The sequence below is a fragment of the Salvelinus fontinalis genome, chromosome 2, assembly GCF_029448725.1.
Source record: "Salvelinus fontinalis isolate EN_2023a chromosome 2, ASM2944872v1, whole genome shotgun sequence".
In the NCBI taxonomy this organism is placed as follows: Eukaryota; Metazoa; Chordata; class Actinopteri; order Salmoniformes; family Salmonidae; genus Salvelinus; species Salvelinus fontinalis.
In genome coordinates, this window is record NC_074666.1 from 92088250 (window position 1) to 92101378 (window position 13129).

Below are 13129 nucleotides of genomic sequence, written 5' to 3' on the forward strand. Positions count from 1 at the left end.
TCTGTCTCCTCTTCCTTCCTCCTCTCTCTCTCTGTCTCCTCTTCCTTCCTCCTCCTCTCTGTCTCCTCTTCCTTCCTCCTCCTCTCTGTCTCCTCTTCCTCCTCCTCTCTCTCTGTCTCCTCTTCCTTCCTCCTCCTCTCTCTGTCTCCTCTTCCTTCCTCCTCCTCTCTCTGTCTCCTCTTCCTTCCTCCTCCTCTCTCTGTCTCCTCTTCCTTCCTCCTCCTCTCTCTGTCTCCTCTTCCTTCCTCCTCCTCTCTCTGTCTCCTCTTCCTTCCTCCTCCTCTCTGTCTCCTCTTCCTTCCTCCTCCTCTCTGTCTCCTCTTCCTTCCTCCTCCTCCTCTCTGTCTCCTCTTCCTCCTCCTCCTCTCTCTGTCTCCCCTTCCTCCTCCTCCTCCTCTCTGTCTCCTCTTCCTTCCTCCTCCTCTCTCTGTCTCCTCTTCCTTCCTCCTCCTCTCTGTCTCCTAATCCTTCCTCCTCCTCTCTGTCTCCTCTTCCTTCCTCCTCCTCCTCTCTGTCTCCTCTTCCTTCCTCCTCTCTCTCTCTGTCTCCTCTTCCTTCCTCCTCCTCTCTCTGTCTCCTCTTCCTTCCTCCTCTCTCTCTCTGTCTCCTCTTCCTTCCTCCTCCTCTCTCTGTCTCCTCTTCCTTCCTCCTCCTCTCTCTGTCTCCTCTTCCTTCCTCCTCTCTCTCTCTGTCTCCCCTTCCTTCCTCCTCCTCTCTCTGTCTCCTCTTCCTTCATCCTCCTCTCTGTCTCCTCTTCCTTCCTCCTCCTCCTCTCTGTCTCCTAATCCTTCCTCCTCCTCTCTGTCTCCTAATCCTTCCTCCTCCTCTCTGTCTCCTAATCCTTCCTCCTCCTCTCTGTCTCCTAATCCTTCCTCCTCTCTCTGTCTCCTCTTCCTCCTCCTCTCTGTCTCCTAATCCTTCCTCCTCCTCTCTGTCTCCTAATCCTTCCTTCCTCCTCTCCCTCCGTCTCCCCAGACAGACAAACAAATACATCTACTCCGCTAACACAAGCATGATGCATTGTGATGTGATTCCGTCAAACACAACATAAAGAGCATGGTGTTGATGTTGCTGTTATTACTGATGTTATTATGTGATCTCTCCATGTATTAACCCATTGTTTCTCACCCCTCTGAGTAGCCCCTGGCATGATGGCCTGGCATGTCTGCTGGCATGAGGTGTCTTGGTGCACGCTGCATGTGTGGGGGGGCCATGTCATCCCACAGGGTTTGTAACGGTAACCTAACAGACGGTAAACGGCAGTTAGTTGGTCAGGAAGTAGTGTGTGGATGGTATTCTACACAGCAGTCAGCCAATGAGTTTCACAAGTAGACTTAGAAAAGTGATTTACATATACAGTACATATCTTTACATATACAGTACATATCTTTACATATACAGTACATATCTTTACATATACAGTACATATCTTTACATATACAGTACATCTCTTTACATATACAGTACATATCTTTACATATACAGTACATATCTTTACATACACAGTACATATCTTTACATATACAGTACATCTCTTTACATATACAGTACATATCTTTACATATACAGTACATATACAGTACATATCTTTACATATACAGTACATATACAGTACATATCTTTACATACACAGTACATATCTTTACATATACAGTACATCTCTTTACATATACAGTACATATCTTTACATATACAGTACATATACAGTACATATCTTTACATATACAGTACATATACAGTACATCTCTTTACATATACAGTACATATCTTTACATATACAGTACATATCTTTACATATACAGTACATATCTTTACATATACAGTACATCTCTTTACATATACAGTACATATCTTTACATACACAGTACACATCTTTACATATACAGTACATATACAGTACATATCTTTACATATACAGTACATATACAGTACATATCTTTACATATACAGTACATATACAGTACATATCTTTACATATACAGTACATCTCTTTACATATACAGTACATCTCTTTACATATACAGTACATATACAGTACATATCTTTACATATACAGTACATATCTTTACATACACAGTACATATCTTTACATATACAGTACATATACAGTACATATCTTTACATATACAGTACATATACAGTACATATCTTTACATATACAGTACATATACAGTACATATCTTTACATATACAGTACATATACAGTACATATCTTTACATATACAGTACATATCTTTACATATACAGTACATATCTTTACATATACAGTACATCTCTTTACATATACAGTACATATCTTTACATATACAGTACATCTCTTTACATATACAGTACATATCTTTACATACACAGTACACATCTTTACATATACAGTACATATACAGTACATATCTTTACATATACAGTACATATACAGTACATATCTTTACATATACAGTACATATACAGTACATATCTTTACATATACAGTACATCTCTTTACATATACAGTACATCTCTTTACATATACAGTACATATACAGTACATATCTTTACATATACAGTACATATCTTTACATACACAGTACATATCTTTACATATACAGTACATATACAGTACATATCTTTACATATACAGTACATATACAGTACATATCTTTACATATACAGTACATATACAGTACATATCTTTACATATACAGTACATATACAGTACATATCTTTACATATACAGTACATATCTTTACATATACAGTACATCTCTTTACATATACAGTACATATCTTTACATATACAGTACATATCTTTACATATACAGTACATATCTTTACATATACAGTACATATCTTTACATATACAGTACATATCTTTATGGCTGTTTGCATAGAATTAGAAAAAAATATATGACAAGAATATCTCTATGGTTACGTGTGTGTTTCAGATGCTTTACATACAGTATATCTCTATGGTTACGCGTGTGATTCAGAATGCTTTACATATATCTCTATGGTTATGCGTGTGTTTCAGATGCTTTACATACAGTATATCTCTATGGTTACGCGTGTGTTTCAGATGCTTTACATACAGTATATCTCTATGGTTACGCGTGTGATTCAGAATGCTTTACATATATCTCTATGGTTACGCCTGTGTTTCAGATGCTTTACATACAGTTTATCTCTATGGTTACGCGTGTGTTTCAGATGCTTTACATACAGTATATCTCTATGGTTACGCGTGTGATTCAGAATGCTTTACATATATCTCTATGGTTATGCCTGTGTTTCAGATGCTTTACATACAGTATATCTCTATGGTTACGCGTGTGATTCAGAATGCTTTACATACAGTTTATCTCTATGGTTACGCGTTTGTTTCAGATGCTTTACATACAGTATATCTCTATGGTTACGCGTGTGTTTCAAATCCTTTACATACAGTTTATCTCTATGGTTACGCATGTGTTTCAGATGCTTTACATACATTATATCTCTATGGTTACGTGTGTGTTTCAGATGCTTTACATACAGTTTATCTCTATGGTTACACGTGTGTTTCAGATGCTTTACATACAGTTTATTTCTATGGTTACGTGTGTGTTTCAGATGCTTTACATACAGTTTATCTCTATGGTTACGCGTGTGTTTCAGATGCTTTACATACAGTTTATCTCTATGGTTACCTGTGTGTTTCAGATGCTTTACATACAGTTTATCTCTATGGTTACGCCTGTGTTTCAGATGCTTTACATACAGTTTATCTCTATGGTTACGTGTGTGTTTCAGATGCTTTACATACAGTATATCTCTATGGTTACCTGTGTGTTTCAGATGCTTTACATACAGTTTATCTCTATGGTTACGTGTGTGTTTCAGATGCTTTACATACAGTATATCTCTATGGTTACACGTGTGTTTCAGAATTCTATAGAAGTACATTACTATATATCAGTCCCTCCACAATTGTGTTGGGATTTTCTGTGATATTTGCAGGTAAAAATGCTTGATTCTGCTTCAGAAATTCTGACATTTTGCATGGCATTATGCAATGATTTTGTCCAATTTGTTGTGAAAATACGCTGATGAGGGAAAAGGTTTTTGACGCGTGACTTGATTTAACCTTATTATGCGGAAAAAGTGTTGTGATTGGTTGAAATTGCAAGTACTCATTTTGTACTGCGTTGATGGGTCAGTTTAATGCGATAACATTGCGATGATTTGCCTGTTTTATGCGGAAATAGTGCGGCAATCCATCACATTTTCAAGCCCTCACATAATATCTGGGAAATTGTTGACTTTGATAAAAATACTTTGCGATTGTAAAATTGCTGATATATACTTTATGTCTATGTTGTGTTTCAGAATTCTTACATTATCTCTATGGTTACGTGTGTTTCAGAATGTTTACATTATCTCTACGGTTACGTGTGTGTTTCAGAATGTTTACATTATCTCTACGGTTACGTGTGTGTTTCATAATGCTTACATGATCTCTATGGTTACGTGTGTGTTTCGGAATGTTTACATTATCTCTATGGTTACGTGTGTGTTTCAGAATGCTTACATTATCTCTATGGAGGTGTTTGTTTTAGACATGGTTATGGTGGTTTGTTTTTCACAATGTTATAGAAGAACAGTACTATATACAGGATATCTTTGTGTTTCAGAATGCGTTTGCCCCGTTGGCTGATGCCAAGACGAGGAGTCATGCTGACGACGTGGGGCTGGTGTTGTCCTCCCTGCAGGCTAGTATATACAGGGGAGGTTACAGCCGCTTCGCCCCATACTAACCCACCAACCAACCTCCCTAAAACCATACAACAACCAATTACTACCCTACCAACCAACCAACCTCCCCACAACCAAACAACAACCAATCCTTTCTGACAGGGACACAACAGACCAACCAACCAACAAACCACACAACCAACAAACCAGTATGTGAGACAGAGACAGCAGAGACAGAGACAGAGACAGAGACAGAGAGAGAGAGAGAGAGAGAGAGAGAGAGAGAGAGAGAGAGAGAGAGAGAGAGAGAGAGAGAGAGAGAGAGAGAGAGAGAGAGAGAGAGAGAGAGAGAGGACTTTGAGGCCTGGGTATTGCAATATATGCTGTTGAGCATGATTTTAGCAGCTCCTAAGAGAGAGGGAAATCAGTCAACTAAAAAGAAAGGGATATTTATACCTCAGATATTGTGTGCTGTTAATTTTGATACAGTGGGTTTTTAATTTGTTAAGGTTAGTAGATTGTCCGTGTCGGTAGAGCTATAGAAGAGCTAATAGATTTTAAACCTTACCATTATTAAACAACACATTTCAACTGTTAGGGCTCCGTGAAAAGACAAACCAATCCTGTAAAATACATCATAGAATGTGATCCCGTTTTGTAAGAGTGTTTACATGATTGTAGGGTTCGGATTCCTTTGACATTCCCTCTGTTAGCGTCTACGTTGTTTCCTAGCTACTGGGGTTAGGATTAGGATTGGGGTTAAGGTTGGGGTTAGGGTTAGGATTAGGGTTAAAGTTAAGGACTAGGCAAGCGTTAGGGTTAGGTTAGGATTAGGGTTAAGGTTGGGGTTAGGAATGGGGTTAAAGTTAAGGACTGGGCAAGTGTTAGGGTTAGGATAGGATTAGGGTTAAGGTTGAGGTTAGGTTAGGGCTGAAGCTCAGGGTTAGGATTAAGGTTAGGGTTGGGGAGGTGGGGGTAAAATGGGGTACTAGAAAGGCACCGAAGGGTTGACCAGGTGATGGGAAAGAGAGAGATGGAGGGGAGTAGTTGTTTGTGAATGGTGCGTAGTCGGCAGCGTGTTAGCCAGCGAGGATGTGGATGTGTGGATTAGATCAGGATCGTTGTGATTGTCATCGTTTATCACTCAAAGCCAACGGTTCAGATGGTCCCGAGGTGTTCCATCTGTGTGTTTAGACAGATTCTACACAGAATAACTTGTTATTGGTAGAGGACAGAGAGTCTGCTTCCCAAATGGACCCCTTTTCCCTATATAGGGCCCTATATGCCTCTGGTCAACGTAGTGCACTATGTAGGGAATATGGTGCCATAGGGCCCTGTTCAAAGTAGTGCACTATGTAGGGAATAGGGTGCCATGGGGCCCTGTTCAAAGTAGTGCACTATGTAGGGAATAGGGTGCCATAGGGCTCTGTTCAAAGTAGTGCACTATGTAGGGAATAGGGTGCCATCGGGCTCTGTTCAAAGTAGTGCACTATATAGGGAATAGGGTGCCATAGGGCCCTGTTCAAAGTAGTGCACTATGTAGGGAATAGGGTGCCATAGGGCCCTGTTCAAAGTAGTGCACTATGTAGGGAATAGGGTGCCATGGGGCCCTGTTCAAAGTAGTGCACTATGTAGGGAATAGGGTGCCATAGGGCCCTGTTCAAAGTAGTGCACTATATAGGGAATAGGGTGCCATTTGGGAGGCATATGGTTTTTTTCTCCATGGAGTGTTTACTGTTGAAACCATCATCTAGTCCCTTTAGTCAAAACCCTTTATAGAGTAGGTTATCCCATAGTAATGAGACTGATGTTGTTTTTATAGAAGTTACAGTTTATCCATTCATATAGTTGCTGACTTTTATATTATGGGAGAGATTTAGAAAATAATAATAATGTCTATATTCACCTTCTCTATTTTACCTTTCTGTTTCGTTTTTTTTTTTTTTTTTCAAAAATTATACGACTGATTATTTGTACCCGATAAAAGCTGAACAAAATATATATATATATAACTACAATGTATTAATGGAGACGTTTGAGCTGTGCAATGAAGGTTTTCTGTTAAACACATAATACACAACTGTAACGTTTTAGTTGTAGGCTATAATACCAACAGTTAGGGAAAGCATTTCTCGTCATGTTTATAGAGTCATCGTTTTCCAGATGGATAACGACACACTACAAGTAATGCAATCATAATGTAGATATTATCACGGCGTTTTTGTCAACTGTACTATTTTGCCGACACACACACAGCCTGTACGCGGTCTTCACCACTACTAGGCTGTAAAACATGTGTCCTGTACATTGTTGGTGTTTGTTAGTTAGGCTTTATGTTTTACATTGACTTGTCTTTCTTTTGGGGTTTGATATCATTTTTAAATGTGACCTCCTTTGTAATGTTATTTTCTAGAACTTTGAAAAACTGTTTGAAAATTAGAGAAAATTAGAAATATATATGACTTGTGAAAAAAGATGATGTAATATGTAAATATGAAGATGAAGCTGTCGTTGATTAAAGTGCTCCAGGGGCGAGAGAGGAAACGCCCAGCTCACCTCACGCAGCGAAATACTTTCTTCCACCCCTCTTTCCTTCCTGATATCCTCCCTCCCTCCTTTCCTCCCTCCTTTCTTCCTACACCTTGTTTACAAATTAACCTGATCAGAGGTGTTTGTCACATATCTCAGTTTTGTATTTATAAGAAGAAGAAAAAATATTCAGAAATGCCACCCATGAAAAAGGCAGTGGCATCTGCAGGTTGTGGGGTTTAGCCCCATTCTACAGATTCTGGGGTTTAGCCCCATTCTACAGATTCTGGGGGTTTAGCCCCATCCTGTTGGCTGGTTGTGGGGTTTAGTCCCATTCTACAGATTCTGGGGGTTTAGCCCCATCCTGTCTGCAGGTTGTGGGGTTTAGCCCCATCCAGTCTGCAGGTTGTGGGGTTTAGCCCCATTCTACAGATTCTGGGGTTTAGCCCCATTCTACAGATTCTGGGGTTAAGTCCCATCCTGTTGGCAGGTTGTGGGGTTTAGTCCCATCCTACAGATTCTGGGGTTAAGTCCCATCCTGTTGGCAGGTTGTGGGGTTTAGTCCCATTCTACAGATTCTGTGGTTAAGTCCCATCCTGCAGGTTGTGGGATTTAGCCCCATCCTGCAGATTCTGGGGTTAAGTCCCATCCAGTCTGCAGGTTGTGGGGTTTAGCCCCATTCTACAGATTCTGGGGTTAAGTCCCATCCTGTTGGCAGGTTGTGGGGTTTAGTCCCATCCTGCAGGTTGTGGGATTTAGCCCCATTCTACAGATTCTGGGGTTAAGTCCCATCCTGCAGGTTGTGGGGTTTAGCCCCATTCTACAGATTCTGGGGTTAAGTCCCATCCTGTTGGCAGGTTGTGGGGTTTAGTCCCATCCTGTTGGCAGGTTGTGGGGTTTAGTCCCATCCTGCAGGTTGTGGGGTTTAGCCCCATCCTGCAGATTCTGGGGGTTAAGTCCCATCCAGTCTGCAGGTTGTGGGGTTTTGCCCCATCCTGCAGGTTCTGGGGTTAAGTCCCATCCAGTCTGCAGGTTGTGGGATTTAGCCCCATCCTGCAGGTTCTGGGGTTAAGTCCCATCCATTCTGCAGGTTGTGGGATTTAGCCCCATCCTGCAGGTTCTGGGGTTAAGTCCCATCCAGTCTGCAGGTTGTGGGGTTTAGCCCCATCCTACAGATTCTGGGGGTGAAGTCCCATCCAGTCTGCAGGTTGTGGGGTTTAGCCCCATTCTACAGATTCTGGGGGTTAAGTCCCTGTCCTGTGTTTGCTGAACCATCAGTCGGCATGGCAACACGTATCCTAGCTACACCACCGCGTGTCTCTGTCCTTACCCTCTACATCCTCTGCTTCCATAGGTGTTGTGATGAGATACACCCTCCCTTGTTCTTGTATGTGCATGCACTATGGTTCTTCCACTTAACAATAACCATCAATAAAGTTTGTCAAGATAAGCAGAACTCTGTTTTTCTTTATTTATTTACACATTCTGAAGATAATTACCAGAGTTCATCCTGTTCTGACCAGATGGAATTGACTCCTCACCTGGCCCAGAGTTCATCCTGTTCTGACCAGATGGAATTGACTCCTCACCTGGCCCAGAGTTTATCCTGTTCTGACCAGATGGAATTGACTCCTCACCTGGCACAGAGTTTATCCTGTTCTGACCAGATGGAATTGGCTCTCCACCTGGCCCAGAGTTTATCCTGTTCTGACCAGATGGAATTGACTCTCTACCTGGCCCAGAGTTTCTCCTGTTCTGACCAGATGGAATTGACTCCACCTGGCCCAGAGTTTCTCCTGTTCTGACCAAATGGAATTGACTCTCCACCTGGCCCAGAGTTTCTCCTGTTCTTACCAGATGGAATTGACTCTCCACCTGGCCCAGAGTTTCTCCTGTTCTGACCAGATGGAATTGACTCTCCACCTGGCCCAGAGTTTCTCCTGTTCTGACCAGATGGAATTGACTCTCTACCTGGCCCAGAGTTTCTCCTGTTCTGACCAGATGGAATTGACTCTCCACCTGGCCCAGAGTTTCTCCTGTTCTGACCAGATGGAATTGACTCTCCACCTGGCCCAGAGTTTCTCCTGTACTGACCAGATGGAATTGACTCCTCACCTGGCCCAGAGTTGTTCCTGGTCAGATGGTCAGGAAAAACTCATTGCCTTTTAAACTCTTTCAGACACAGGACCAACCAGAACCAAACAAGAGAGAATGGTGACTTGTGATTTAAGGTATTATTTCCGACCCAGGTATATTTAAAACCAGGTATATATCAGATTGGGTATTGTTCAGAGACAGGTATATTTAAAACCAGGTGTACAGTATATCAGATTCGGTATAGTTCAGACCCAGGTATATTTAAAACCAGGTATACAGTATATCAGATCAGGTATAGTTCAGACCCAGGTATATTTAAAACCAGGTATATATCAGATCAGGTATAGTTCAGACCCAGGTATATTTAAAACCAGGTATATATCAGATCAGGTATAGTTCAGATCCAGGTATATTTAAAACCAGGTATATATCAGATCAGGTATAGTTCAGACCCAGGTATATTTAAAACCAGGTATATATCAGATCAGGTATAGTTCAGACCCAGGTGTATTTAAAACCAGGTATATATCAGATCAGGTATAGTTCAGACCCAGGTGTATTTAAAACCAGGTATATATCAGATCAGGTATAGTTCAGACCCAGGTATATTTAAACCCAGGTATATATCAGATCAGGTATAGTTCAGATCCAGGTATATTTAAAACCAGGTATATATCAGTTCAGGTATATTTCCGACCCAGATATATTTAAAACCAGGTGTATATTAGATCAGGTATATTTCCGACCCAGCCAGGAACAGTATATTAGAAAGCCAGTTGTAATATGGATGTCAGCACTAGTTTTTAATTGAAGAATGAAAATAATTACTCTCCCATTCCCCAATTTGATTAGTATAATGAGAAAAGCGTCGCCAGAGGTTAGGGAGAAAGATAAGCAATATAAATTTTTAAATGTGATGGAGCTCTGCCACAGTAACCAACAATCAATAATTCACAGATTCCAGGTCACATGTCTCTCTCGTGTCTTTTACAATTGGTTATTAATTGTGTTATTTAAAAGGGAGAAAAAATAAAATTAAAAACTGTTTCAGTTCTCATTTTTCAGCCTGGTCCTCCAGGAGAAAGAGATGGAGCAAGAAAGGGAGACGGAAGGAGACAAAGAGATGGAGAGAGAGAGAGGCAGAAACAGAAGGGGAGAGATAGAAAGATGGAGCGAGGGAGGGAGACAGAGAGATGGTGAGATGGAGGGAGAGGCAGAAACAGAGGGGGAGATAGAAAGATGGAGCGGGGGAGGGAGACAGAGAGATGGTGAGATGGAGGGAGAGGCAGAAACAGAGGGGGAGATAGAAAGATGGAGCGAGGGAGGGAGACAGAGAGATGGTGAGATGGAGAGGCAGAAACAGAGGGGGAGATAGAAAGATGGAGCGAGGGAGGGAGACAGAGAGATGGTGAGATGGATGGAGAGGCAGAAACAGAGGGGGAGATAGAAAGATGGAGCGGGGGAGGGAGACAGAGAGATGGAGAGATGGAGAGGCAGAAACAGAGGGGGAGATAGAAAGATGGAGCGAGGGAGGGAGACAAGGAGATGGAGCGAGGGAGGGAGACAAGGAGATGGAGCGAGGGAGGGAGACAAGGAGATGGAGAGATGGAGAGGCAGAAACAGAGGGGGAGATAGAAAGATGGAGCGAGGGAGGGAGACAGAGAGATGGAGAGATGGAGAGAGAGGCAGAAACAGAGGGGGAGATAGAAAGATGGAGGGAGGGAGGGAGGGAGGGAGGGAGGGAGACATAGAGATGGAGAGGGAGCAAGGCAGAAAGATGGAGAGATGGAGGGAGGGAGGGAGACAGAGAGATGGAGAGGGAGCAAGGCAGAAAGATGGAGAGATGGAGGGAGGGAGGGAGACAGAGAGATGGAGAGGGAGCAAGGCAGAAAGATGGAGCGAGATAGTAAATGTCATTCCGGTTCTTGTTCTGTTGTATTGCGATCACATGTTAAGGTTAAGCAACAATACTTTTGTAGCTTTTATGAGGCTTAGGGTAGGAGTACGTCGGCATGCATATCCCAATGTTGGGAGTGTAATCATAATATTTAAATAATCATGTTATAAAATGTACATTAAAATATGTGTAAAAATATTGAAGGAAAATTGAAATTTTCAGTGTACAAACTTAACATGATCAATCAATCAATCAAATGTATTTATAAAGCCCTTCTTACATCAGCCAAAGTCACAAAGTGCTGTACAGAAGCGCAGCCTAAAACCCTAAACAGCAAGCAATGTAGATGTAGAAGCACGGTGGCCAGGAAAAACTCCCTAGAAAGGACAAAACCTAGGAAGAAACCTAGAGAGGAACCAGGCTCTGAGGGGTGGCCAGTCCTCTTCTGGCTGTGCCGGGTCGAGATGATAAATGAACATGGTCAAATAATAATAATCACAGTGGTTGTAGATGGTGCAACAGGTCAGAACCTCAGGAGTTAATGTCATTTGAACATGAATCACATTTAACCGCACAGGTGTCTAAAAATAACTATCTGAAAGCCTTGGCCCCAATAGGCCACGCCTCTGGAAAATAACCACATTACCCGAACATGGGTTAATTTAACCATCAGTTAGGTTTTTAATCACTTCCATGCTGGGTTGACCCAGCAACTGGGTCTTTTCTAATGTACTCTATTGGTTATATTCAGGAGGAGTGGCCTATTGGGGGCGTGGCTTTCACATAGTTATTTTTGGACACACTCACAGTTATAACATTATTATTTAAATATTATAACAATGTGGTAACTATGCCAACATTGGGATATGCATAGGCTCTTAACTACGGACCGCCCCTCCCGGATCCGGGATCATCCTCATCAGAAAAGCTGACTAGCATAGCCTAGCCTAGCTCCACAGGGATATCATATAATATAATTTCATGAAATCACAAGTCCAATACAGCAAATGAAAGAAAAACATCTTGTGAATCCAGCCAACATTTCCGATTTTTAAAATGTTTTACAGCGAAAACACAATATATATTTATGTTAGCTCACCACAATAGCCAAACACACAACGCCATTTTTTCACCGCAAAGATAGCTTTCACAAAACCCACAAATAGAGATAAAAGGAATCACTAACCTTTGAACAACTTCATCAGATAACAGTCTTATGACATCATGTTATACAATACATTTATGTTTTGTTCGAAAATGTGCATATTTATAGGTATAAATCATAGTTTTACAACGCAGCCATCGTCACAAATAGCACCAAATTGTCCGGAGAAATTTTGGAGAATCACGTAATCTAACCAAAAAACTCATCATAAACTTTGCTGAAAAATACATGTTGGACAAATAATTAAAGATGCACTGGTTTTTAATGCAACCGCTGTGTTAGATTTAAAAAAATAACTTTAGTAAAAAGCACAGCATACAATAATCTGAGACAGCGCTCAGCCATTCTCCGCCATGTATTTCTTCTGTCGAATTAGCAACTTTGGCTATCATAATGGTGCTCACGTGTCCATGAACGTTTGGCGCATGGAACGAAAAATTCCAAAAGTCATAATAAAAGTCGAATAAACTGGTCAAACTCAGTTGAAAATCCATCTTTATGATGTTTTCATAAATACAAGGCAATTGAATAGGCGAGGCCTGTCACAGAGACCCTTTTCAGAATTTTCACTTCCTGTTTGGAACTTTGCCTGCCAAATGAGTTCTGTTTTACTCACAGATATAATTCAAACAGTTTTAGAAACTTCAGAGTGTTTTCTATCCAATAGTAATAATAATATGCATATCATATGATCTAGAACAGAGTACGAGGCCGTTTCATTTGGGCACTATTTTT

At 41.2% G+C, this 13129-nt stretch overlaps 1 protein-coding gene across 8 annotated transcripts in view; it reads left to right on the top strand.

Moving 5' to 3' along the window:
* Positions 1-8685, top strand: part of LOC129831733 (RNA binding protein fox-1 homolog 1) — an 83580-nt gene extending 74895 nt beyond the window's left edge. For 2 of the 8 annotated variants that reach the window (XM_055895172.1, XM_055895137.1), the window contains exons 12-13: positions 4646-7640; positions 8151-8685. In XM_055895172.1, the coding sequence (XP_055751147.1) occupies positions 4646-4768 (123 nt within the window). In that variant the 3' untranslated portion in view covers positions 4769-7640; positions 8151-8685. Of the gene's footprint in view, positions 1-4645; positions 7641-7725; positions 8093-8123 lie in introns of those variants that run through there. The other 6 variants (XM_055895180.1, XM_055895197.1, XM_055895147.1 and 3 more) reach the window with 5 other exon arrangements.
* The last annotated feature ends 4444 nt before the right edge of the window (positions 8686-13129 follow it).